Below are 27366 nucleotides of genomic sequence, written 5' to 3'. Positions count from 1 at the left end.
CTGTTCCTCCATGCACAAAGGCAGAGGTAGCGGTCCTGCTGCTGGGTTGTTTCCCTCCTATGGCCCCCTCCACGTCTCCTGGTGTACTGGCCTGTCTCCTGGTAGCGCCTCCAGCCTCTGGAAACTACACTGACAGACACAGCAAACCTTCTTCCACAGCTCGCATCGTTGTGCCATCTCGGATGAGCTGCACTACCTGAGCAACTTCTGTGGGTTGTAGAGTCTGTCTCATGCTACCACGAGTGTGAAAGCACAACCAACAATCAAAAGTGACCAAAACATCAGCCAGAAAGCATTGTTACTGAGATGTGGTCTGTGGTCCCCACCTACAAAACCACTCCTTTATTGAGTGTGTCTTGATAATTGCCAATAATTTTCATCTATTGTCTATTCCATTTGCACAATAACTTGTGAAATTGATTGTCAATCAGTGTTGCTTCCTAAGTGGACAGTTTGATTTCACAGAAGTTTGATCTACTTGGAGTTATATTCTGTTGTTTAAGTGTTCCCTTTATTTTTTTGAGCAGTGTATATATATGAATACTGAGCTATTGAATTGGATTGGAGATAGGAACCACCTTTATGTAACCAGACAGAATCTTTAAAGTAGCTAATATCAAGAGTGAAAAGTATACTAAATATTCATTATAAAACCTTAGATAGAGACATAATGAACATATACTTATGCTGTAAGTAAAAAGCAATAGTGCATATAAATTACATAGGGTACTTAGTGAACCCAGACTATACATCCGTGTTACTTTTCGAGTTCGGCAGCCTAATAAAGTGCAGCCAATCAACAAGCTTTAAGGCTGTGGTCACTTCCGGCGCCATCCCAGCCATGCCAAGTAATGGCACCACATGACCTGGAAAATAAATAATTTAATAAAATTGCGTGCTGTCCCCCCTATTTTTATAACCAGCCAGGGGAAAGAAGACAGCTGTAAGCTGGTCTTATTATGCTGGGAAGGGGCCAATTTTCCTGGACCTTCTCAGCTTATTAATATCAGCCCCCGGCTGTCTGCTTTGCTTTTGCTGGTTATTAAAAATGGGTGGACCCTAAAAAAATGATGCGGGGTCCCTCCCTATTTTTAATAACCAGCTAAGGCAAAGCAGACAGCTGGGGGCTGATATTAATGGATATTGTTCCCTTCCCAGCCTAATAAGGCTAGCCCTCAGCCACCCCAGAAATTGTGCATCCATTAGATGCACCAATTATGGCGCTTAGCCTCAACTCTTCCCAATTGCCCTGGTGCATTGTCAATCGGGGTAATGGGATTGTGGGGTTGATATTAGCTGTGTAATGTCCGCTGACATCAAGCCCATGGGTTAGTAATGGAGAGATGTCTATAGGAGACCCCCATTATTAACCCACTAAGTAAAAAGAGAAAAAAACACACAGAAATAAAATATCTTTATTTAAAAAAATATACAGAAAAAAAATGTTTATTTGAAAAAAAAACACCATAACAATTTTGCTCTTTCACCCATTTCTAAAAAAAAAATCCACACCGGTCCGCCGTAATCCAATTGGAGGTGACACAACGATCCCTGTCTTATTCATCCAGTCTATGGAGCTCCATTCAGAGAATGAAGCTCCATAGACTGGAGCAGCAGCCACTGCCTGATCTCACGGTGTACTCAGCAAGACCCGGCCGCTGTGAACTGAGGTGAGGTCAGTAAGTTTACCTCTGTTCACAGTCGTCGGTTCTCACAAGGGCAGTGCAAGAGCCAGAATCATGAGTGGTGATGGCGGACTAGTGTGGAATATTATTTTTTTAATAAATGGGTGAAAGAAGGAAACAGTCAGGGAGTGATTTTTTTCAAATAAAGAACTTTTGTGTGTGTGTTTATTTCTTTTGACTATAGGGTTAGTTAGGGTCTGACAGATGCTTCTCTATTAGTAACCCATGGGTTTGATGTCAGCGCCAGCTGTTAATATCAACCCCACATTCCCATTACCACGATTGCCAACCCACAAAGGCAATCGGGAAGAGCCAGAACTAAGTGCCAGAATTGGTGTATCGAAAGGGTGCACAATTTCTGGGGCAGCTGAGGGCTGGTCTATTAGGCTGGGAAGAGGCCAATATCGATGGCCCTTCCCAGCCTATTAATATCAGCCTCCAGCTGTCTCTTTTGTCTTAGCTGGTTATTAAAAATAAGGGGGACACCACATTTGTTTTATGATTCCCCATTTTTTAATAACCAGCAATAGCAAAGCAGACAACTGAGGGCTGATATTAATAGGCTTGAAAAGTCCATGGTTATTGGCCCCTTCCCAGCATAAACAAGCTCACAGCTGTCTGCTTTCTCTTAGCTATTTATTAAAAATGGGGGGCCCTATTGTCATTTTTTCATTCATTTATGTATTAACAAGTACAGTAAAATACACATGCATAGCACTGCTCCACTCCTCCACTTGGACCTCCGCCTCCTGGTTCAGGATAATTATTAATTTTTTATATTATGTTATTTTTAGTACTTTTCCTATCCACATTTGTTTGCAGAACAATTATCTTGCTTACTTTTGCATCCCCCTAGACTTTACTACTACCATTTTACAATACCAAAGTTCGGGTCCCCATTGACTTATATGGGGTTTGGGTCCGGGGTCAAGCTTGGTTACCTGAACCGACCTTTGGAATCAAGTTCGGCAGAACCTGCCGAACCCGAACTTCCACTGGTCTGCTTATCCCTAGTACTTAGTAAACATCTCAACTGCGCCAAGGTTTGCCCAAATCAGGATGGTTCTAACCTCTGATATTAAAACCTTACCATGTGTCAAAGTGACTTCAATGTGAATAAGGGCTAAGCAGGAAAGGGGCCTGACTGTGGACACCAAGCAATGAGAAGCTACATAAACGTAATGCTCAGCTCAAAGAAAGAGATGCCATGTCCTTGCGTGCACTGAGTGCAAGAAATTAAAGCAAAACCGAAAGACATGAACTGGAGTATGAGTTGGTGTACATGCAACATGTAGGAGCATGTTCACACTGGCCATTAAACAACAACTAAGATAGAAACAAAATGTACACATACCCTACCCTGCTGTAAGTAAGTAAAATGCAATAGTACATATAAATAACATAGAGTACTTAGAAAACACTGTATTTGATCAGAAAAAGAGTGAAAGCCATACCACCAGCATCAAAGTGTACCCAAATCGGGATGATCCGAACCTCTAGTATTAAAATCTTATTATGTCTCAACATTCATTGTATTATAATATCTGTTATTATCATGAAACTTGTAGTATTTTGTTTAAAGATTTTTACTCCATGCCAGATATGTAAAATGTGTCTCTATTCACTATATAATATTTGCTTTTTAGCTCTGAATTCAAAAAGTGAAGGATTGCAGCATAAGACTATATGTATGGACAGTCAACAATTCCTCCCTGATGGCACTCCAGTGAGACATTACGATGTTCACAATCTGTATGGATGGTCCCATTCTAAGCCTACTCATGAGTAAGTGAAATAATTGTAAAATGTACTATTACTAACAAAGCTGTTTAGAATAATACCAGCCACAAGTAGTGTGAATTGTTATTATAGAGCTCTCTACCTATTTTTTCAAATTAGGAAATAGAAATATACATTACTACAATTATGCTACTAAAATAAGAGTCAAAGAGTCAAATATATTTCTGAATAATACATATTAATGTTGTATATGGTCATTTCCATACAATGTACAAAAATTTTGATAGAATTTAAGGTTGTTGTTAGAGATTGAGTGTAATTTGAAATAAAATTTGCCAGCTACTCCAAAATAAGAAAAAAAATTGAATTGCTTCACTTTGAATTGAAAGACTCCCTTTTCCCTAAAAAGAAATGTATGAGGTCTCCTAGGTTTCTTTACAACTCCTTTCAATCTTTGTAATGCAAAGAAAGCCTTAAAAATGTCACATTTTCTTAATGCATTTGGCTTTGGGTGAACAGATAATAACCGGTGATAATCAACAGCCTATTACTCACACACTGATCTTCTTCATTGTCACTGTCACCCACACTATCTGCACAGTTTCTTCAGTATTTAATGGTTTTCCTACCTTATTTTTATGGCTAAGCTGTGACCTGTAACATCCTCACATTTTCCAAATTCACCACAAAAAAACTGCTGTATTGGCTGTGCTATATTATGTGTTGGAATAGCTTCAAGTCATTATGGGAAGGTCCTAATGGTTGCACCTGGCTGTTGCAATCTAACATAATAAGTAGCATGGTGATGGACATTTTAGGCAATTCACAAGAAGCAAATTGCAAATTGTTTGAATTTGACAGGTTTATCAAATTCCTAAAATTTCGAGACATATTTGATTTGCATCAAATCAATTCACTCATCTCTTCTCTACTGCTCTACTACTCATACACATTGGATGGAACTTTTTCTGCATATAATTTGCACTGAGACATATAAAAACTCTGCATGTCAATTTATTTTGTGGGATTCCAAACCCTTATCAAAGTCAAGGTAAGTGAAATGTTCTAAAAATCAACAATATCTTAATGACATGTAAACTAACAATGATGATTTGTATACTGTGTACATAATATAAGATACGCAAAAATGGAAATTGTTTTAGCTCCCTTAACAACATAGCCAATTTCTATTTTTGCATTTTCATTTTTATTTTCCATCCACATAGAAATATAAGGACATGGTTTTTGAGGGTCGAGTTGCACTTTTGAATCACACCATTCATTTTACAACATAGTTTACTGGAAAATGAGAATAAAAATCAAATTGTGGTGAAATTGTGAAAAAAATGCAATTTTGACATTGTTTTTCAGGAATTGTCCAGGTCAGAACCATTACAGCAATGACAAAATTGTGCAGTTTTTTTATTATTTTAGTGGTGAAAAAAAATCAGAAATTTGTAAACAACTTTTCTTTTGATTGTATTGCCATTTTCCGTGATCAGTAACTGAAGATCAGCAGAATAATCCATGGAGAATAGACTTTTAGACAAATTTCCTGAAATCTGATGTTTCACACAACTTCAAACAATTTGAGATTCAATTCACTATTTGCAAAAAAAAAAAAAACCTTGCTCAACACCATTTCCCACACTGCTGAAGTATCAGAGAAGCAGGCTAATGCTTTTGTGAGGATATGTGGACCTCCCCATAATGTCCTGTAGCTATGACATTTAGTTGATTATCATACCTTGAACAGTGGAAATCAATATCTGGGCTATAACAGATCAGCGATTCCCAGTGGAGGACAGTTTGTATGGCAAAATCATTTTCCATCTTCATGTCACACTAGGTGAGGGAAGAAACAAGTGTAGAACAATGGGAAGAGGTGGAAGGGAGCCCAACAACTAGGGAAAGGGGGAGTGGAGACCCCTAGGCAGATCTAATATCACCCTGACTACCCTAACATCCTATATAGGTTCCGCACCTATCGCCGAGCAGGAAACCTAATCCCTGAAAGTCCCAAGAGCTAGGCCCTAGGTAGGTAGGGGACGGAATGAACACTAGTCAGGCCGCACAGTAAAAAAATACAGCAAGGTGAACAAACAAGGAGGATAAACTTAGCTTGAGAAGACACCAGAGAGATAATGCCCACTGTCCTCCAATGGAAGTCCAAGAAGAAATTAGCCGACTACTAATACTCCAGGCATGGACAGAGGAACATAGAACTATCTCCGGTGATTCTCTGGAGACACTGAGAGCTTTTAACTACCAAGCAAGGGTGATTCAATTAGCAGCAGAAGGTGGAGGTTACTGATGGGTCCTAAAAGGATGAAGGATATCACTACACTACAGAGATGAGATGATCAAAAAGGCTTCTGCAATGCCAAGAGCAGTGACCTTCTACAGGCGGACCCAGAGCGACTGTTTGTCACACTTGATACACCCGTGACACTCCAGAGTCATTGTCTAATTCTCTCTTTCCTGTAGTGTGCAAGCTTTTATGAACAGCAGGGTCATCACTCTTTCTCTACAAACTTTTATTAGAAGACTATGATTATGCCGCTGTCAGTGACTGATAATGTCATTTTGGTAGTTAAGCAGGGCATTTGCCATATATGTATTGCAGCCCGCATCTGCCACGTTTTTCACCTGCTCCATTCATATGCCATGATGTACATTTATATCATTGTATGCAAAGGGTTAAACAAGTTTATTGTAAAGCTCTGAACAAATTCAGGAGGCTGGATAGCCCCTTTAATTGCTTTCAAAGCATGCAAACCTAATTGTATCATTAAGAGTAATGGAACACTTTTAAGCCTTTTTTAATCAGATAGTCCTATTATAACTAGAGATGAGCGTTGTTCTACTCGAACTGTTCGCCAATCTCAAATTCGAGCTGTTTTGGGCGGTGTTCGAGCCGTTCGACGAACACAAACAATTTGAGAAAAATTCGGCTGTTCGAGGTTATGTTCGATAACTGTTCGTGCACCAAAATCATAACTGGATTTTTTCTCAGTAATGATGAAAATTAATGTTAATACGCAGTTTGAGTGTACAGCGGGGTGGGGGGAGGGGCAGGGGATGGATCTCTGCAGGAACAATGAAGATCTCCATTTTTTTTTCTCTTTCCCGCATTTGCAGTGGGGAGGTGCAATCTGTCAGCCTATCAGCAGCGCACACATGGAGCGAAGTGCTTTTTTTCACACAAGCAAGGGCATGTGTCATTGGCAGTGTATGTCACATGTCCTTGCCCTATAAGACCAAGCCATTTTCCCCGTCGCCACCATTTTCTCACTGCTGCAGCTGCGTGTTAGACGGCACCGCTGTTGCTGTGTGCGCTATACCTTGTTAATTTCAAGCCAATTTTCGCACAAATCTACAGATAGCTTGGGAGTAGGGAATGGTTGTGATTGCAGTCCTTTTAAGGACTAGGTTACAGCATTTCCTACGACTTTTATCAGGGAGGTCTGTGCTCTTAAATAGATAGGTTGTGGGAGTAAAGACTAATTGTAATTGGAGTCCTTTTCAGGACTAGGTTACATCAGTTCCTATCAGTTTTTGCCAGGCAGGTCTGTGCCAGTGCTGTGCAAGTTTTTTTCACAGCATTTGGCTGAATCTAGCAAAGCTAATCCTTTTTGGCCTATTGCAGAGTGTGTTAGTCAGTGGAGTAGCCTATCTGTGTTGCAAGATATACCACCTGTGTATAGAATACCAATTTTTTTACTGCACCTAGTGAAGTAAAATCTTTTGGGCATAGCATCATTCTATTAGTCCATCTATACTGACCTCCATCAGGTTGTAAACTGAATATAATTTTTTTCTGCATCTAGCTCTGAAAAAATATTTGGCCTTCTAGTAGTGTGTCGGACTTTCTCTATTAGTCCATCTATACTGACCTCCATCAGGTTGTAAACTGAATATAATTTTTTTCTGCATCTAGCTCTGAAAAAATATTTGGCCTTCTAGTAGTGTGTCGGACTTTCTCTATTAGTCCATCTATACTGACCTCCATCAGGTTGCAAATTAAAACTAATTTTTATCTGCATCTACAGTACCTCTGAAAAAATATTTGGGCTTCTAGCTGTGTGTGGGACTTGTTGTATTAGTCCATCTATACTGACCTCCATCAGGTTGCAAACTGAATATATTTCTTTCTGCATCAACCTCTGAAAAAATATTGGGCTTCTAGCTGTGTGTGGGACTTGTTGTATTAGTCCATCTATACTGACCTCCATCAGGTTGCAAACTGAATATATTTTTTTCCTGCATCTACCTCTGAAAAAATATTGGGCTTCTAGCTGTGTGTGGGTCTTGTTCTATTAATCCATCTATACTGACCTCCATCAGGTTGCAAATTCAAAATAATTTTTTTCTGCATCTAACCCAGCCAATAATTTTGGCCTAATACCACAGTTTGGCCACTCAGCTCTGCTCGGTTACCATCCATTGTTTTTTTGTGCAAACAACTCCAGAGTTGTGAATTAGTTAACCACCAAAATGAGTGGAAAAAGGCCTGCTGCTGGTGGAAAGGGGAATAGGCATGTTGGGAAGGGGAAAAAAGGTTGTGTCCGTGGGGTAGGTATTAAAGCAACAGTAACATCTGCAGAAGAAAGACCATCTTCCAGCCAAACTAAAATGTCTACTTCTTTTAGCGGACAATGTGATAAGATCCCTTTCTTACGGCCACGCCAATCGCTACAAATTCCAGATGAGGCACAAAAACAGCAGGTGCTTCAATGGATATCAATTGCTCCTTTAAGTGGGCTCTCCTCCACATCAACTTCAACATCACAAATACTCCAGTCCTCAAAGGTGTCACCCAAATCGCACTTGCTTCCTCACTGCTCCCAAATCTCCAGCTGCCCATCTGAGTATGAGGTAGAACAGATGGTTGAGTCTGCAGAGCTGTTTACTCATACTATAGCCTGGGAATCAGAGGTCGACTCCAGAGCTTCTGTGAATCCAGACGAGGAAATGATCTGCACTGATGCCCAGAACCTTTATGAGTCAGATCCAGGACCAGACGCAGAAGGTTCTGACCATAATGTAGACCCTCATTCCCAAACTGTAACTCCTGTTGGTGGAGACAATGAGGAAGACGATGATAAGACTCAAATACCTGATTGGAGCGACAACTTTAGTTTTTTGTCAGGGCAGGAACAGGTTGGCTCTGAGGACGACGGGTGTGATAACGCACAGGGTGATGATGATGAGGTCGGAGATCCCACTTACTGTCAACCCACAGTCAGCCAAGAGATGAGGTCAGCAGAGGAGGTGGAGGAAGATGCTAGTGACGACGAGGTCAGGTTGCGCCATCCTGGACAGAGACGTAGTACTGGAAGCACGTCAACAACTGCATCCTCAAACACAACTCTGCCTCTCACCACAAGTCGTGGTGGCTCTTCAGGTCGCATGGGTGCTAAGCCTTGCATAGCCTGGGCATTTTTTCAGATCGATAAAGATGACCCAACTCGTGTTATCTGTAACATTTGTCAGCAAAAGCTAAGTAGAAGCCAAAAAATACATAGTTTGAGTACTTCATGCATGAACCGGCACATGGACATGAAGCATAAGTTGCAGTGGGAAGCTCAGTGTGCTACAATGCGGCCTAGCCGGCCGGGCCAACCACCGTCTGCCATATCTTGTGCATCCGCGGCCTCTTCATCCTCTGTGACTGGGGGGACAGCAGTCACACCTGTTTTGGGGCGCAGACCTGCCACCTCTTTACCCGCAACAGCCAGCGTGATTGGCAGGTCATCATTTTCTTTGGAGGTGGTAACACCAGCTGGTGTTGAGCGCTGTCCGACATCGATAGCACCACCTTTGGATCAAGGCAACCTAACATGTCCGCCTGCATCTTCCTCACAGACCGGCAGTTTGCCGGGGACACCCTTATCAAACCCGTCTAAGCACAATAGCCAGCCCTCGGTCCCTCAGATGTGGACAAGTAAAAGACCATTTCCTCCTAGCCATGAGAAAGCTAAGAGGTTGAATTTCACCATCTGCAAGCTCTTGGCTACAGAAATGCTGCCTTTCCGCCTGGTGGACACAGAGGATTTTCGAGACCTTATGTCCGTCGCAGTGCCCCAGTACCAGATGCCCAGTCGGCACTACTTCTCAAAGGAAGGTGTGCCTGCGCTCCACCAGCATGTCGCACATAACATCACCGCTTCTTTGAGAAACTCTGTGTGTGACAGGGTGCATTTCACCACAGACACTTGGACGAGTAGGCATGGACAGGGGCGTTACATGTCGCTGACTGGGCACTGGGTAACTATGGTGACAGCAGGACAAGGGGCTGCTGTCCAAGTCTTGCCGTCCCCACGAGTTGTGCGTCAATCCTCTTTATGTCAAAGTTCCTCCACTGCTTCTGCCTCCTCAACCTCCTCTCGGTCTTCCACCTGCACCCAAAGCCTGTCTGGTCATGCCACAAGCTTTCTAACTGCGCAGAAGGGATCCTGCACACCTCCTTACTATGCTGGCAGTAGGGCTCAACGTCATCAGGTGGTTTTTACATTGAAATGTCTGGGAAATGTGAGTCACACAGCTGAGGAGTTGTGGTCAGCTCTGGAGAACCAATTTCATGAATGGTTGTCTCCACTGGACCTGAAACCAGGGAAGGCCGTGTGCGACAATGCTGCAAACCTGGGTGCGGCCCTTCGCCGGGGCAATGTCACACACGTGCCTTGTATGGCTCACGTGTTCAACCTGGTTGTCCAGCAATTTTTAGCCCACTATCCCAGACTAGATGGCCTTATGCAGAGGGCACGGTCGCTGTGTGCTCACTTCCGCCGTTCGCATCCCGCAGCTCAGCGACTTACATCTCTACAGAAGTCGTTGGGCCTGCCACTTCACCGGCTAAAATGCGATGTGCCTACCCGGTGGAATTCAACTCTGCACATGTTGCAGCGACTGTGGCAGCACCGACAAGCCCTGGTGCAATACGTTCTGACGTATAGCCTGGGCCAACGAGATTCAGAGGTGGGGCAAATCACGCTGGAGGAGTGGTCTCAGATCAGGGACCTATGCACCCTTCTGCACAGTTTTGAAATGGCGACGAAGATGTTTAGTGCTGACGATGCCATTATCAGCATGACTATTCCGGTGATTTATATGCTGGAGCACATGTTAAACAGAATTCGGAGTCAGGTGGTGGCACAAGAGGAGGTGGAGGAAGTAGAGGAGGAGGAGTTGTATGCGGAAGGGCTAACATCTGCAAGGTCCAGACGGTCGGCAGCACCAAGGCGGCAGGCATGTGAGGGTGGGGGAGATGGTTTTACCAGGGCGCATGGTAGCAGCCAAACTAGTGAGGAAGGTGCAGGAGCCCAGGAAGAAGTGGAGGACGAACTGATGGAAGACTCATCAGATGAGGGAGACCTTGATCACATTTCTGTTGTGCGAGGTTGGGGGGAGAGGACAGAGGAAGGAAGCATGATTGTTACCTCGCCACCAACACAACAGGGACTTGGTGCTCCTGGATGCGCAACACACATGAGTGCCTTCTTGCTGCACTACCTGCAACATGACCCTCGAATTGTGAGAATTAGAAATAATCCTGACTACTGGGTTGCCGCACTGTTAGATCCCCGGTACAAAAGTAAATTTGCAGAAATTATTCCTGCCATAGAAAGGGATTCACGCATGCAGGAGTATCAGCAGAGACTGTTGCAGAATCTTACATGTGCTTTTCCACAAAATACCAGTGGTGCACGTAGTGAATCTCACAGTTCCAACTTGCCAACCGTGGGACCGTCAAGTGTTCAGCACTCAAACCGTAACAGAACCACAGTATCTGCTGGTAACATCAATTTTGCGGAATCATTTCACCACTTTTTTAGCCCATCCTTTGCAAGGCCACAGGAGACAAGAAGTCTGACACATAGTCAACGCCTAGAGACGATGGTACAGGAGTATCTCCAAGTAAACATTGAAGCCACGACTGTGTCACTGGACCCTTGCTCTTTTTGGGCTTCCAATCTGGATAAATGGCCGGAGCTAGCCACTTACGCCTTGGAGATCTTGTCATGCCCCGCAGCCAGCGTTCTGTCTGAACGTGTGTTCAGTGCTGCTGGTGGTGTGCTGACAGATAAGCGCACGCGGCTCTCCACTGATAATGTAGACAGACTCACGTTCATAAAGATGAACAAATCATGGATCCGAAACGACTTTTCTACCGCTGTGTCATCCTGGGGAGAGTAAAAGCTTGATGATTGGTTAAAATCACCCTACCAACCGTTTTAAGCTTTCAAATTACTAATCATGTTTATCTGTATCTTGACTGGAAAATAATTTGGGCTTTGTAGCAGTGTGCAGCACTGATCCTATTAGGCCATCTATACTAAAGCTTCACCAGATTTAAAATTAAAAATAATTTTTAGCTGCATCTAGCCCGGAAAATAATTTTGGGGCTCCGAGATGTGCAAGGCACATAAGAGCCTTCTTGCTGCACTACCTGCAGCATGACCCTCATATTGTCAGAATTCGAAGTAATCATGACTACTGGGTTGCCACACTCTTAGATCCCCCAAACTTTTCGATCAACCTTTTCATTTTAATAAAGACCAAAAAAATGGTCATTTTTGAAATTATAAGCATTAGCAGGTTGTTAGAAACTGAAATCAAACAGTTTTCAACTCAAAACTTTATTCTAGGTGATGTTACATTTTCACATAGGACCCCTTGTTCGAAAGGAGATTCTGAACTCTCTCGTCCATTGAATTTGTCAGGTTTTGGATGGTTTCTGCTTCAATTGTTTTGCATGAGGACAGAATACCCTCCCAGAGCTGTTGCTTAGATGTGAACTGCCTCCCGCCATCATAGACACTCCTTTTAATGATGCTCCAAAGGTTCTGAATGGGGTAGAGGTCAGGGGAGCATGGGGGTCACACCATAAGTTTGTCCCCTTTTATGCCCATATCAGCCAGAGATGCAGATGTTTTATGTGCAGCATGAGATGGTGCATTATCATGCAGAAAAATGATCTTGCTGTGAAATACACGGTTCTTCTTCTTGAACCATGGCAGGAAGTGCTGTTTGAGAAAATCCACATACATTATGGAGTTCATCTTTAGCGCCTTCAGGGATCCTAAAGGGGCTGACAATCTCTCTCCCCATGATTCCAGCCCAAAACATTACTCCACCTCCTCCTTGTTGGCGCTGTAGCCGTGTTTGCGTGGGGTGTCCATCAACCAGCCATCCTCCACTCCATCCATCTGGACCATCGAGCGCTGCACGGCACTCATCCGTGAACAAAACAGTTTTGAAATCAGTCTTCATGTAATGTTTGGCCCACTGGAGCCGTTTCTGCTTGTGTGAAGTGGATAGAGGAGGTCGACAGGATGGCGCATGCACAGCTGCAAACCTCTGAAGGACCCTGCATCTTGTTGTTCGGGGGACGTTGGAGGCACAAGCAGCTTCAAAAACTTGTCTGCTGCTATGACAAGGCTTTTTTGCCGCTGCTCTTTCAACCTGACGTAATTGCCTGTAGGAAAGAGTCCTCAATTTGCCCTTATCAGCACGCACACGTGTGTACTGTGAATCAGCTACATACTTCTTGATTGCCAAGACACTTCATCCTGATCATCGCACAATGTTGATTGTAGTCATGCCTTGACCTAAACACTCCACAATTTGTTGCTTCTCAGCAGCCGACACATCCTTTTTCTTTCCCATTTTGGCAGAAAATGTAGGCTGCTTAATAATGTGAGAGAGCCTTCTTAAGTAGTCTTGCCTTTCATTGGACACACCTGCCAAACTAATTAGCACAGGTGTCTGCAATTGCTTACAGTGATATAAAGAGCCCTGACACACATCACCATCAATGAGTTTAACTGACAAACAAACATATTCTTCCCTTATCACTCCTAAACACTTTTTGCATAATAATTTGGAACGCAGTGTACATGTGCTTTTCCACAAAACACCAGTGGTTCACGTAGTGAATCTTACAGTTCTAACTTGCCAACCGTGGTCTGTATGGAGTTGTTCAATAAAGGGCCCAAAATTAAGATAACATAGATGGGAGAGGTCTCTATGAATAGGAATTCCTAAGTATTTGATACCCTGTGAGGGCCAGGCAAAGGGAAAGTTGGACTGGATGGAATCCTATATGGATTTGGGGAGGGAGACATCGAGGGCCTCAGACTTCGCTGCATTGATTTTAAAATTTTACCATGTAACAAAGTGATCTATTTAAGCCATAACAGCATGGATGGATATATGTGATTGAGTGATATATACTAGGACATCATCAGCAAATAGAGAGCACTTGTACTCGGTGCCTCCCACCTCAATCCACCTAATATTGGGGTTATGGCGAATTGATGAGAGCAGGTGCTCCGTCACTAGGATGTATAAGAGAGGGGACAGAGGACATCACTGCCTTGTCCCATTGGTGATTGTGAAAGGTGATGAAAATGTTCTGACGCACCCCCTGGGCCTTGGGACACCCGGAGCCGGACCCTTTTTGGTGGATGCTGGTGGTTGTAGTCTTCGTGGCGGCGACCCGGTTCCGTGGCTCAGGGCGGTCAAACCAGTGGCGGAACTATTTATGTGGTTTTTATGTTTAAATGTCCGACTACGCCACCCGTGGATTGCGGTCAGAGTGAACCGCCGCTACAGGGCAGACCGCTGAGGCTGGTGTTGTGGGTGCAGCAGAGCGTAACATAACTCCCCACGGGAGGAGTATAGCCTCAGGGCAGTGTATGCGGAGGATGGGGGTGATGGTGCAGGGCAGCAGCAGTAACGACACGGAGTCAGTGATGCAGTTCAGGGCCTTTACTCACAGTTCTTATTATCCAGACCACGTCTGCAGGTAACGGCTGCCCACGTCGTACTGTGCTCACCAGGTGAGGGGCTCAGACAACTCCCAGATAACTTTGGAGCACTTCACAGGACCCCCTTTGTGTGTCCTTTGTCTGGCCTTTCTTACCAACACTTCTGTCCGGCTGCCTCGGGCCTCCTCTTGGTAAACTTGGCGCCAGTTTCCCTGACCCTATGTGGTGCCTTCCTAGCGGGTGTAGCGAGGGGCTGCGCCACATAAAATGTCAGAGCCTCCGGTTTCTAGCTGAGGGTCGTTTCCTGCCTCCACTAGTTCGGGGACCGGTCTCCCCCTTTGGCCTGACCCCTCCACGCAGGTGGATTCGGGCGTGCGGTGGCGACTCGCCCGTCCGCACCCCTGGGATCCCTTCATTCCTCGTTCCTGGAGCCTTCTCCGCTCCTCTTCCTTCCTTCTCCCTCTTCCAGGCCTGGGCCTCTGTTACTAGGCCCGCCTCCGGAGCAGAGCTCATGCAGAGCCCCTGCTCCCTGCCACTTCTGCTCAGACTTCTCTGCACTGAACTAAGATGGTGCCCACCTTTTATACTCCCTTCTCAATGCACCCAGGAACTGCTTCCTCCCTGCTCCTGCACTACAGGGTTCCCCTTCCTCAGTGTTCCCTCCCCCCACTCCAGCCAGGGACAGGGACTGTCGTGCCCATCTCAGGGGCATATTGGTCGCCCTGCTCCACGGCAATGTGGTGTAATGCATGCAGGTGTCGGGTCCTGATCCACACTCCATCCTTACCTGAGAGTGAGATATCACACCTCTGCTTGAGGTGCAATACGTCTGTAGCAACCGAGCCCTCAGGGTGCTACAGTTCCATTTATCTTCAGCCTAGGTGACGTATTGCGATACAGGGCCATGATTTTGGCTATAAAAGGGTCCCCTAGACCCCTACCCCAAGCTTTTTAAGAGAATCATATATGGCGTGCCAGGAGACTCTATGGAATGCTTTCTCAGCATCCAACGAGAGTATCTAATTACAAATTTTTAACTGCATCTAGCCCAGGAAATACTTTGTGCCTAGTAGCAGTGTCTGCTAGTCAGCGGATTATCCCGGCTGTTAAGCAAGCTGCACCACCTGTAGTTTAGACACTTAATTTTTTCAAAGGAAATGCTTCGGGACCTTGGGATACTTAGTGAAGAGCATCAGGAGGCACCCCAAGGCATAGGGGCTGGGACTGGCAGTAGGATGCCTTGCGGTGGACAGCCGAGCTCGATCCTTATAAAAGCTTTTTAACTGCAGCAGCTTTAGTGGACGCTACTGGAGCTGGAATTACCGCGGCTGCTGGCATGAGACTTGCCCTCCAATAGATCCTTGTAAATGGATTTAAAGTTTATTCATTCAAATTAGAGAGACAATTTAAATTAAAAAGCTTAGAGCTGCCTCCACCACAGGGGGGCTCGCTCGACCCACCAGCGGACAGGCACCAGTATTGGGAGAGGGGGGCTGGCCGTCAGGGTTCACCGCGGCTCTGGCACAAACCCGGCGACACGGAGGTGGCACGGGCAGGAGCGGACTGGCCGTGTCGGCTTCTCACTTTTTGGATTTTAGAAGGGCATGACATGCCTATATCTGTGTCTCCCCCTCCTTTTACTCCTCCACCTGTTTTATTTTCGCATGACTATATGTACTTGTCACTTTTCCATGTGTTAGTTATGTCTTCTGAGCAGTTTGTCAGCTTTTGGACACCTTTGAAGGTGTTTTCTATGTGTTTCTATGTGTTTTTGTTTGCCTGCCATTGGTTTTAACGGTGTTCGAAGGCGTTCGACGAACAGTTCGACGAACAGTTCGGCGAACACACGGGTGTTCGACGAACCGAACCGAACTCGAACACTACGGGGGTGGCTCAACACTAATTATAACCAATGTGTATGGTCATCAATGCCCCATCATATTTTATTGTTAGTGCTTTAGTCCAAACATTGGTGTTCCTACAGCACTTTTCCAGTAGAATTGCTTCTTGATTACTGTCTCATTACTTCAAGTAATCAAAACAATCCATCTCTTAATTATTTTGCCTCAGGTGCTTAGAAAATTAGAAACATTAATATTATAACAGAATTTATACCAAATACAGTTACATTACCTACTGATTTATTGATGTTAATAGCAAACTTGTGTTTGCCAAAGTAAAGGCATGATGATATATGTTATTCCAATGTAAGAAAATAAGCATTGAGTCTTTGATGATTAATACAATTTCATAATTCTAAAACAATCTTGACTCCGGTGCTAATTTTCTTTCTAAAAACATTATTTTGGCAGTTAATGAAAGTCTTAATGACAATACATTAGGGATGTTTAATTTTCACTTCATTGAGCAAGAAAAAGAAAAAAAATGAAGAAAAAGCATTTTATGAGTATCCATGACCTGAAAATCCTTGCTAATTTAAATATAACTATAATGAAAGAAAATATCAAGGTCACTTCCCTTTTTGATTGAAAGTAGGTTATATCTGGCAGGGAACCAAAGTTTCATTATCAACCAAGATTTAAAAATGATGAGAGTGCAATAACTAACCTCATTATTTTACCCATAGATGAATATTAAGTTTAAATGTATTGCAAAGGAAAATGAAGATGTAGAAGGCATGATTTGTTTCTAATTTATCAGATGATAAAACCAGTATTTTATATTGTAACACCACTAGTAATGGCGAAAAAGTAATTTCTGCTAACATAAACCTAAATTTACACAGGGGTGTAATTTGTGGAGATCATGTTAATTAAATTCCTACAGTAAGTGACATTATGATCTTGGAATGCAGAAATCATGAGCTTAAACTAAGCTATGTAAATGCGCTAGATTTCTGGTGCAATTTGAACCAGAAAACTGGACTGCTTGTCTCATGCCACATTTTTATTTATTTTGTTTTACCTTTTTGTGGCTTTTTCACAAGGAGAAATGTATGCAGTTTTCTAAAAATTGGTGCTTCTTAAAATGTGGCACTATGTCAGCGTTCGAGCACAATTTTGGAGCAATGAAAAAAATAAAGCAAAGTGAGCCAACCAATAGGTAGTGTAATCAAGATGTGCCAATTTAATCATCCAGCATGAAGCATTGTGATAAAGGTGGAGCATATTTAGACTGTCCAGTCTAAGCTCACACAATCCTAAAATCAGTAAATGCATGCATGATGAGAAGCATAATTTTAACATGATGGCTTCAAAAGTGATTGCCTGTTGTGGCAGTCATTTTTCATATGATATTAGGGCTGAATAACTATAATTTGCCTTAGGCCACGGCCCCACTATCAGTATTTGGTCAGTATTCGGTCAGTATATTTTATCAGGAGTGGGAGCCAAAACCAGGTGAGGAACAATTAGAGAAAAGATATAATAGAAACAAATCCCCAATTCTGCATTTATCACCCACTCCTGGTTTTAGCTCCTGCTCCTGAGAAAAAATATTCACCGAATGCTGACCAAATACTTATAGTGGGGTCATGGCCTTAAAGTTATTTCAATAATAGAATTGCAGTAGCAAATTATAGCCTTTACCACAATTTCAACTATAATCTTGATGACTAATTTCATCATAACTTCAGAGTAGGGGTAAGCAGATCTCATGAGATTTGAATACAAGATTTTACCGGGAAATGATTTGCAATACATTTATTCTCTTCAAATTGAATGTTCTGTATTGTGCTCTGGTGTCTGGAGAGACTCCGAAACATTATAAACATAATATATGGAAAAAAACAACCTATTCTCACCTCACTGCTCACCTCTGCTGTTCATTGTCCCCTATATGGTCCTCAATGTCTCTTCTAACCGCCGCCTAATGCCGAAACTCTGGGAATGTTCACACTATGCCAAAACTTCTAACTACAATTAGGCCAAGATTGTCCTTGCACATGCACAGGGATTTTCCAGGCCTAATCAAAGTTCTGGCCTAGAGTACATGTTGTTCTAGCATGAAGTGGTCCAGGGATTCAGCATGTGGTTGGGGTAAGCAGAGGAAACAAAGACCATATGGGGAGGGCATGCATCAGAGGTAGCTGGGAGGTGAGCAATGAGGTATCACGTTTTGTTGTTTAATTTTACCTCTTGCCAACCCCCTATAGTTTAGCAAAATGCCAGCTGGCAGGCCACTATCTTGCTGAAATTGCTTAGAGTGAATTACAAAAAAAATCAGCATTTTGGAGAAAATAATTTTTGTAATATTCAAGTACAATTCAATTCCACTCTAGTAAATTCACCCAACTTTATTATAGACTACTGACCCTCTGAGCTTCTCACAATTCAATATTCGCAATTAGTAATTAGCACAGTGTAAGTAAATGGTTCTGATGATGCCATAGCATAGACAGTAGATGAGGGAGACCACAGCAAAGATAAAAATTTAAGTCCCCTTTCAGAGTTTGCTTGACACCACCATTTCACCAGCAACAAGAAGTCCTTGTGGCGCAACTTATTTTTAAAATTAGAATTTTCCTCTTCCTTGTTTGCCAAATTTTTATCACTTTTGGATGTCACATGCAGGTGCAAATTCTCACCACTAATTAATATTAGCAAAAGACTAATCTGCAATGAGCACCTAATCTGCACAGATCTTAGAGTACCTGCAAGGTCTTCCTCTATGGTACAGGTGTTAACAGGGGATAACTGGTGACATTTAAAACAGTGATTGTCTATTTGGTAGCTGGGAATTAGAATAGGAGAAACAGAGGAATGAAGGAGAGATGATACGTTATTATATTCATGTCCTCCAAAAATGGTTTATATACCCCTCGAGAGACAATCTATCTTGCCCTTGCACTTTGCACAGTGTGCATTGCTTTATCTAAATAGAACTACAAGTGCTTCTCACTAAATTAGAATATCATCAAAAATTAATTTATTTCAGTTCTTCAATACAAAAAGCGAAACTCATATATTATATAGAGTCATTATTAACAGAGTGATCTATTTCAAGTGTTTATTTCTGTTAATGCTGATGATTATGGCTTACAGCCAATGAAAACACAAAAGTCATTATCTCAGTAAATTAGAATAATTTATAACAACAGCTTGAAAAATCAGTGAAATTCCATCTAATTTATCGCAAAGCTAATAATATATTTTCATAACTAAAAATGCATTATAATGTTGATTTTTAAAAGAACAGTAAACTGAGCAGAGAGAGCAAATTAGAATATTGCTATGATGAAAAAAGAACGTTGTTGTAACGTATGTCTTATTAAAATTATATTCTCTGCTTCCTTCCTAAAATGTTGCTACTTTTTCAAGTTTATTACCTACTCTGTGAATCTTTTTGGTGTGCAGCCTCAAGTTTTTCTTTTTAATTTGGATGGTTTGGTATGTACCAGGGAGGCTTTGCACCCTCATTTTTTAAAGATGCTGCTTTATTTTTTCAAATCTATCTATCTATCTATCTATCTATCTATCTATCTATCTATCTATCTATCTATCTTAAATCCCCCAAAATAGGCAACAATCTAAGCAATTCCTTTGAAAGAAGCAGTCTATTTACCCATATAGAATGAACAATCCTCTTATTACATAAGGATTATTTGGAGTGCTGCCTCTTTTTGGTGTCTCTTCTATTTGCGATCTGTCTGAATTTACTCCTTTACTAGCTTCACACATAAAATAAATACACATACAACATATACATATATATATATTTATTCATATAATACACTGTTTTCTTAAAAGTATTCTGCGCAATATAACTGGAAAGAGAGGAATTGTTGTCGGCCGTTCTACATTTCCAACAGTTGGACAGTGGATAGGACATTGGCTGGGAGATAACACTGCTGCCTGGAATCAAATTGATAAATCTATTATTGGTAAGTAATAATGCAATGTGTCTGACGTAGACAATGTTATGGCAAAGTTGGTACAGTAACTGCCCTAAATGCATCACAAAATACAGTTGTGCACATTGAAGAAGAACACATATGGCAGCCTTTTTGCTTTCAGACTTATAGAGAATAGGGACATAAAAGTGAGAGTGACCAAAGTTGTAGGATGTGATACAATTGCAGTCATTCCTGTGGCGTGATATGAGAGAGGGTCTTTAAATTTCTCTGCCGCACAAGACACCAGTTTTCTGAATGGCACTTGGTAGATTTTTCAGCAAGGCCAGTAGATTCAACTTAACCCTTTTACCCTGCTAGGAAAGTATGAATGGTGCTAACATTCTAGCAGATTATTAAGAGCAGTGTAGCTGTTTTACAGAATTTTTATGTAGAGATACTGTAGTTATAGATCAGCAGTTTTGAAAAGTAAAAAAAACTTTGATAATACATTTCTAAGGACTGCATTTTAAAAGAAAATATTATTTAGGAAAAAAGATAAATAACATTATTATACCTAATCATAATCATGACATATACACAATATATTTTGATCCTTTATGGATTGGCCTCATTTTTTACCATAATTTAATGGTGCCGCCTTTAGAATTTGAAGATTTATCAGCTCTGTATTCTTATAGTCTATCCACAGAAATGTTTCTTTTTGTAATAGATTATATAGATATTTTTTATTATGAAAGTTTTTTCCCTTCCCTTTCAATATTTTAAGTATAACATTTTCAATTTAATTTTAACAGTATTCCGGTACAATTATTATTTTTTTGCTCTATAAATATATATTTTTATTTAATTGTTTCTGGTCATGCTATATGACATATATTTACACTTAGCAGCCGTTAAAAAGTTACCCTTGTTTTCATTATTTTTTTCATAAATTAATACTACATGTGAAAATTAGAAGCTTTATAAAATATCTTATCAGAGATATTTGCTTCTTTCTCATCCTGGACTGATCATTCATTTTCAGGCGTGTGTTTGGCATTCATGCTGCCTTAGGCACTTTAAATGGTCACTCCCCCTACTTATAAGTCAAACTATGAGTATGTCCGGAGAACATCTATTTAAGACAGATGTGCTATGTAATAGTGCTGAGCCACCTCCGGAGTGTTCGGGTTCGGTTCGGTCGAACACTGGGATGTTCGTGGAACTATTCATCGAACACCTTAGAACACCGTCAAACACCGTTAAAACAAATGGCAGGCAAACTGTTATGTTCTGCTACCAGAGCTAAGGAAAGAGAGGAGATCTGTCCTTACGATAGAACTCAGCTGAATCCCTACGATGTAACAGGGAACCTGATCCTGCGATCAGACCTGCTAAAGTCCTAAGCTAGTCTGTACGGAGACCTATAGATGTGGGGAAGGAATCCCCACAAGTACTAAGGACTGGGAGGAAAATGGGACACCTCCTAACAGAAATAGTAGCAGACAGACGAACAAACAAAATATATAGAACATAGAGGTCCGTAGACCAAGCAAACTAACAGAGTTAGATACAGAGCACAGGCTAGCTAGAAAGTAGATATACAATGAAGTCCAGCAAAGCCAGAAGGGCGGAGCAGGATTAAATAGGCCAACAAGGTCATGTGACCAGCAAAGGAAAAAACCTAAGAGCAAGGTTCTAACAGTACCCCCCCTTCTAAGAGGATCCTCCGGATCCCCTAGGACCAGGCTTATCAGGAAATCTCCTGTGAAACGCTCTGATAAGTCTGGACGCGGAAACATCATCTGACCTCACCCAAGAGTTATCCTCGGGTCCGAAACCTTTCCAGGCCACAAGATACTGCAAACTACCTCTATACCGTCTAGAGTTAAGGATGCGAGAAATTTCATATTCCCCGTCCTCCACCACCGGAGGAACAGAGGCAGAGACGTCACCATCCGACACAACAGCTTTTTTTAACAGAGAGACATGAAATACCGGATTAATTCTCCAGGAGGTAGGAACCTCCAACCTAACAGCAGATTGGTTGACAACCTGAAGCACCTTAAAGGGCCCTACAAACTTGGGACCCAATTTCTTAGAAGGAATCCTCAACCGCAGATTCCTAGAGGACAACCAAACCATGTCACCAACAGCGAACAAAACCTCCTGTCGTTTCCTATCAAAGTAGTCTTTAGATTTTCTGTTGGCCTCCTGAAGATTACCACGCACATCCGTCCAAACTCTCTCCAAATCACCGGAAAAATTCTCCTCCTCAGGCACGGCAGATCCCAACTTGGAGAACGACCCAAACGACGGATGTCTCCCAGAACAACAAAAAAAAGGCGAACAACCAGCAGAAGAAGATGTATGATTGTTCAGAGCAAATTCAGCAAGTGGCAGAAACTCAGACCACCCCTCTTGATTGTCTGCCACAAAACAACGCAAGAACTGCTCAACATCCTGGTTTTTCCTTTCTGTCTGGCCATTAGATTCAGGATGATATCCGGACGAGAACGACAAATGAACTCCCAACCTGTCACAAAAGGCACGCCAAAAACGAGCCACGAACTGAGGACCCCTATCAGAAACAATGTCAGTAGGAACGCCATGAAGTCTGACAATTTCCTTGACAAAGGCCTTAGCGAGAGTTTTAGCGCAGGGCAGTTTGACGAAGGGAACCAAGTGACACATCTTGCTAAAACGGTCCACGACCACCCAGATGACAGTAAAACCCTCAGAGGGGGGAAGGTCAGTTATAAAGTCCATAGCCAAATGTGTCCAAGGAGCACTGGGAACCTCCAAAGGACAAAGCAACCCCGCAGCAGGAGTATGTGAGGACTTAGATCTAGCACATATAGTACATTGACGCACCCACTTAATGACCTCCTTCTGCCATCCAGGCCACCAAAAACTGCGACCCACCAGTCTCTTGGTCTCAGAGATTCCGGGATGACTTGCCAACCGAGACTCGTGACACTCAACAAACAAATCTCTCCTAAAGGTCCCAGGCACAAACAACCTCCCATGAGGAGTGTTAGATGGGGCATTCTCCTGTGCTTTAAGAATCTCATCTTAGAAAACGGAGTCCAAAGCAGCTATCACAACACCTTCTTGTAAAATGTTCTCCTCTTTCTCAGCACCGACTATGGGAGAAAAACTGCGAGGCAAGGCATCCGCCTTAACATTCTTAGTACCAGGGATGTAAGTAACGGAGAAATTAAACCATGAGAAAAACAGTGCCCACCTAGCCTGACGGGCATTCAGGCGCTTGGCAGCATCAAGATATATCAGATTTTTATGATCCGTAAGAACCTGAACGGGAAATTCCGCACCTTCCAAGAAGTGGCGCCAGTGTTCAAATGCGAGTTTAATAGCCAATAATTCCCGATTACCAATATCGTAATTCAGTTCAGTCTCCGAAAATTTTTTTTGAAAAAAAGGCACAGGGATGTAATCCATCCCCGTTATCCTGAGACAATACTGTGCCAACCCCCACAGAGGAAGCATCAACCTCAACCAAAAACGGCTTAGTCACATCAGGCTGCATAAGGATGGGAGCAGAGGTGAACCTCTCCTTGAGATACACAAAAGCTTCAATGGCCTCAGAAGACCACTGAACCGCATCAGCACCTTTCCTGGTGAGATCGGTCAGAGGTTTGACAATACTAGAAATTTTTTTTATGAATTTTCTGTAATAATTGGCGAAACCTAAAAACCTCTGTATCGATTTCAAACCAATAGGCCTAGGCCATTCCTGTACAGCTTGAACTTTAACCGGGTCCATCTCAAAACCATCGCTGGAGATAATGTAACCCAAAAAACTAATTCTCTGTACAGCGAACTCACATTTCTCCAGCTTAGCAAAAAGCGAATTGTCCATTAATAACTGTAATACCTCACGTACGCTCCGCCAATGAGACTCCAGATCCGGCGAATAAATCAAAATGTCATCCAAATACACAACCACATTTTTGCCGATCAAAGGTCTAAGGATGTCATTAATAAGATTCTGAAAAAATGCAGGAGCATTAGTAAGACCAAAAGGCATAACCAGATTCTCAAAATGACCCACAGGAGTGTTAAAAGCAGTCTTCCATTCGTCACCCTCCTTCATGCGCAACAGATTGTATGCCCCCTTAAGGTCAATTTTAGAGAACCACTTGGCCCCCATTAACTGGTTAAACAGATCAGGAATCAATGGCAGTGGGTAAGGATTGCGTACAGTAATTTTGTTAATCTCACGAAAATCCAGACAAGGACGTAAACCGCCGTCCTTTTTTTTTACAAAAAAAAATCCAACCTCCACAGGAGACTTAGAGGGCCTAATGTGACCGGCGGCCAAACTTGTCTGTATGTATTCCTCCAAAGCCTTCCTCTCAGGAATAGTAAGGTTAAATAAACGACTTTTAGGAAGAGTCGCTCCAGGGACAAATTCAATAGAACAATCATAGTCTCTATGGGGAGGCAAAACCTGCGATTCCTTCTCAGAAAAAACTCTCATTACAACACTTGTCATAACATTTATGGCTCCAGGATTTAATTTCACTGGTAGACCAATCCAGTACAGGATTGTGAAATTTTAACCAGGGCAATCCCAATATTACTGGAGAAGGCAAGTTATTCAAAACTACCAAATCCAATTTCTCATGGTGAACACCATTAATAGTGAGAGGAAAGTCACAGACCTTGAGAGTAATATTCTTCAAAGGGGAACCATCCACAGAAACCACAGCAATGGGGGATGATAAAGGTTCGGGTTTTAAATTGAGTCTTTCCAAGAATCCCCCATCAATTACATTCAGAGTAGACCCACAATCAACAAACACCCGAAATTTCATTAATTTTTCCTGAGCAATCGTGGAAGCAGCTAAAAATACACCCTTGGAATTTAAACAGGCAATACGGGCATGACTGACCATTTTTTTTTCTTTCTTCATATGAAGCTCACAGCCTTTAATCAAATTACCAGATTTTCCGCAATAGAAACACAAGCCTTCAAAAAATCTACGGTCTTTTTCTTGAGAGCGAGGTGCCACCGATCCAATCTCCATCGGTTCACCACTGTTAGTACACACATTCTCATAACCAGAAACTGACATAGCAGAGGATTTGCTCTCATTAACCCTTGCACGCAGTCTCCTATCCACCCGTATAGCTAATTGCATAGCCTGTTGCAAATCTTCAGGTGTAGGCTAAGCAATTAGCAGGTCTTTAACCCTTTCATTGAGCCCAGCAAGAAATAGACTTTTCAGAGCAGAATCGTTCCACCCTGTTTGAGTAGACCAACGACGGAAATGAGTACAATATTTTTCCACATTACCTGATCCCTGTTTCAAACGTCTCAACTCAGTCTCAGCTGATGCGACACGGTCAGGATCATCATATAATAGTCCCAAAGCAGAAAAAAAACTATCCACTGATCTGAAGCATGTATCACTAGGTTGCAAAGAAAAGGCCCACTCCTGAGGCTCTTTGCGCAAAAGTGACATTATGAACCCTATGCACTGGGATTCATCCCCAGAGGACTTGGGTCTCAAACGAAAATACAATAAGCAAGCATTTTTAAATGAAAAAAATTCTCGGTGTTCACCAAAAAATAAATCCGGCAAACATACCTTAGGCTCCAAGAAATGTGCTCCAGGACAGTTACTCACGTGCTGACGGAGCTCGGCCACCTCCAGAGAGAGTCCCTGCAGGCGATGAGCCAAATCCTGAACCGACACCATGATGGAACAGAAAAATCTTTCCTTAGAGAATTTGCAGGCTGGACTTACTGTTATGTTCTGCTACCAGAGCTAAGGAAAGAGAGGAGATCTGTCCCTACGATAGAACTCAGCTGAATCCCTACGATGTAACAGGGAACCTGATCCTGCAATCAGACCTGCTAAAGTCCTAAGCTTGTCTGTACGGAGACCTATAGATGTGGGGAAGGAATCCCTACAAGTACTAAGGACTGGGAGGAAAATGGGACACCTCCTAACAGAAATAGTAGCAGACAGACGAACAAACAAAATATATAGAACATAGAGGTCCGTAGACCAAGCAAACTAACAGAGTTAGATACAGAGCACAAGCTAGCTAGAAAGTAGATATACAATGAAGTCCAGCAAAGCCAGAAGGGCGGAGCAGGATTAAATAGGCCAACAAGGTCATGTGACCAGCAAAGGAAAAAACCTAAGAGCAAGGTTCTAACACAAACAAAAACACATAGAAAACACCTTAAAAGGTGTCCAAAAGCTGACGAACTGCTCAGAAGACACTCTCTTTAAAAAAGCTTGCCGGCAATTCAGCATCGGTACTGGACAATTTAGAACAGAAAGAATAGAGCATCACACATAGATTAGATAGATAGAAACATGTCAGTCACAAATATAAGAAGTACAGTGACACTGTTGGTTACTGTACTTGTCATTTAGTGTTAAAGGATTTATTAAAAAAAAACTAATAGTGTTTTCATGCACCTGTCTCTTTAAAAAAGCCGGCCGGCAATTCAGCATCAGTACCCGACAATTTAGAACAGAATGTATAGAGCATCACACATAGATGAGATAGATAGAAACATGTCAGTCACACACATAATAAGTACAGTGATAGTGTTGATTACTGTACTTGTCATTTAGTGTTAAAATAAAGGATTTATTTAAAAAAAAATTGGCGTGGGGTTCCCCGTAACTTTAGTCTCTAGCGGAGATTAAGCAGACGGCTGGGGCAGATGTTTGAAGCCTGGGAAAGGGGTTATACCCACAGAGCTTCCCAGGCTACTAATATCAGCCCCCAGCTGAATACCTAGCCTTTGCTAGCTCTTAAAATGGGGGACCCCCAAAAAAATGACGTGGGGTCCACCCTATTTTAATTGCTAACAAAGGCTAGGCGGACAGCTGGGGGCTGATATTAATTGCCCAGGAAGGGTGCCATGAATATTGGCCCCCTACCAGGCTAGAAGCACCAGCCGTTAGCCGCCCCAGAAATGGCGCATCCATAGGATGCGCCAATTCTGGCACTTAGCCTCGCTCTTCCCACTGCCCTGTAGCGGTGGCAGTGGGGTAATAGGGCTGGGGTTGATGTCAGCTTATAATGCCAGCTGACATCAAACCCAGGTTAGTAAAGGAGAGGCGTCTATAAGACACCCACATTACTAACCCCATAGTCAAAGTTAAAAAAAACCACAAACACCCAGAATAAAGTACTTTAATTGAAATAAGCACACAATTCTTTAATCTTCTAAATTAAACCATACTTACTGTATCTCCCATTCCAGCTGAAGCCAATGTCTTCTGCAACAAAAGTAAAATAATAAACCAATCTCATCCTTACCTTTCCATGGTTCCCAGGATGGCTTCAGCTCTGCTACATTCACATGACAGGCTGG

The 27366-nt window shown here is 42.5% G+C and overlaps 1 protein-coding gene across 1 annotated transcript in view; it reads left to right on the top strand.

Annotated features, from left to right (window-relative positions):
• SI (sucrase-isomaltase) overlaps positions 1–27366 on the top strand; it is a 414470-nt gene that overhangs the window by 354496 nt on the left and 32608 nt on the right. The window contains exons 61-62 of the mRNA XM_073674817.1: positions 3332–3470; positions 19909–20042. Of these exons, the coding sequence (XP_073530918.1) occupies positions 3332–3470; positions 19909–20042 (273 nt within the window). The remainder of the gene's footprint in view (positions 1–3331; positions 3471–19908; positions 20043–27366) is intronic.

The sequence above is a fragment of the Phyllobates terribilis genome, unplaced genomic scaffold, assembly GCF_046119375.1.
Source record: "Phyllobates terribilis strain yellow unplaced genomic scaffold, ASM4611937v1 Scaffold_3__8_contigs__length_932513732, whole genome shotgun sequence".
Lineage (NCBI taxonomy): Eukaryota > Metazoa > Chordata > Amphibia > Anura > Dendrobatidae > Phyllobates > Phyllobates terribilis.
This window is presented reverse-complemented; position numbering and strand designations above follow the sequence as displayed.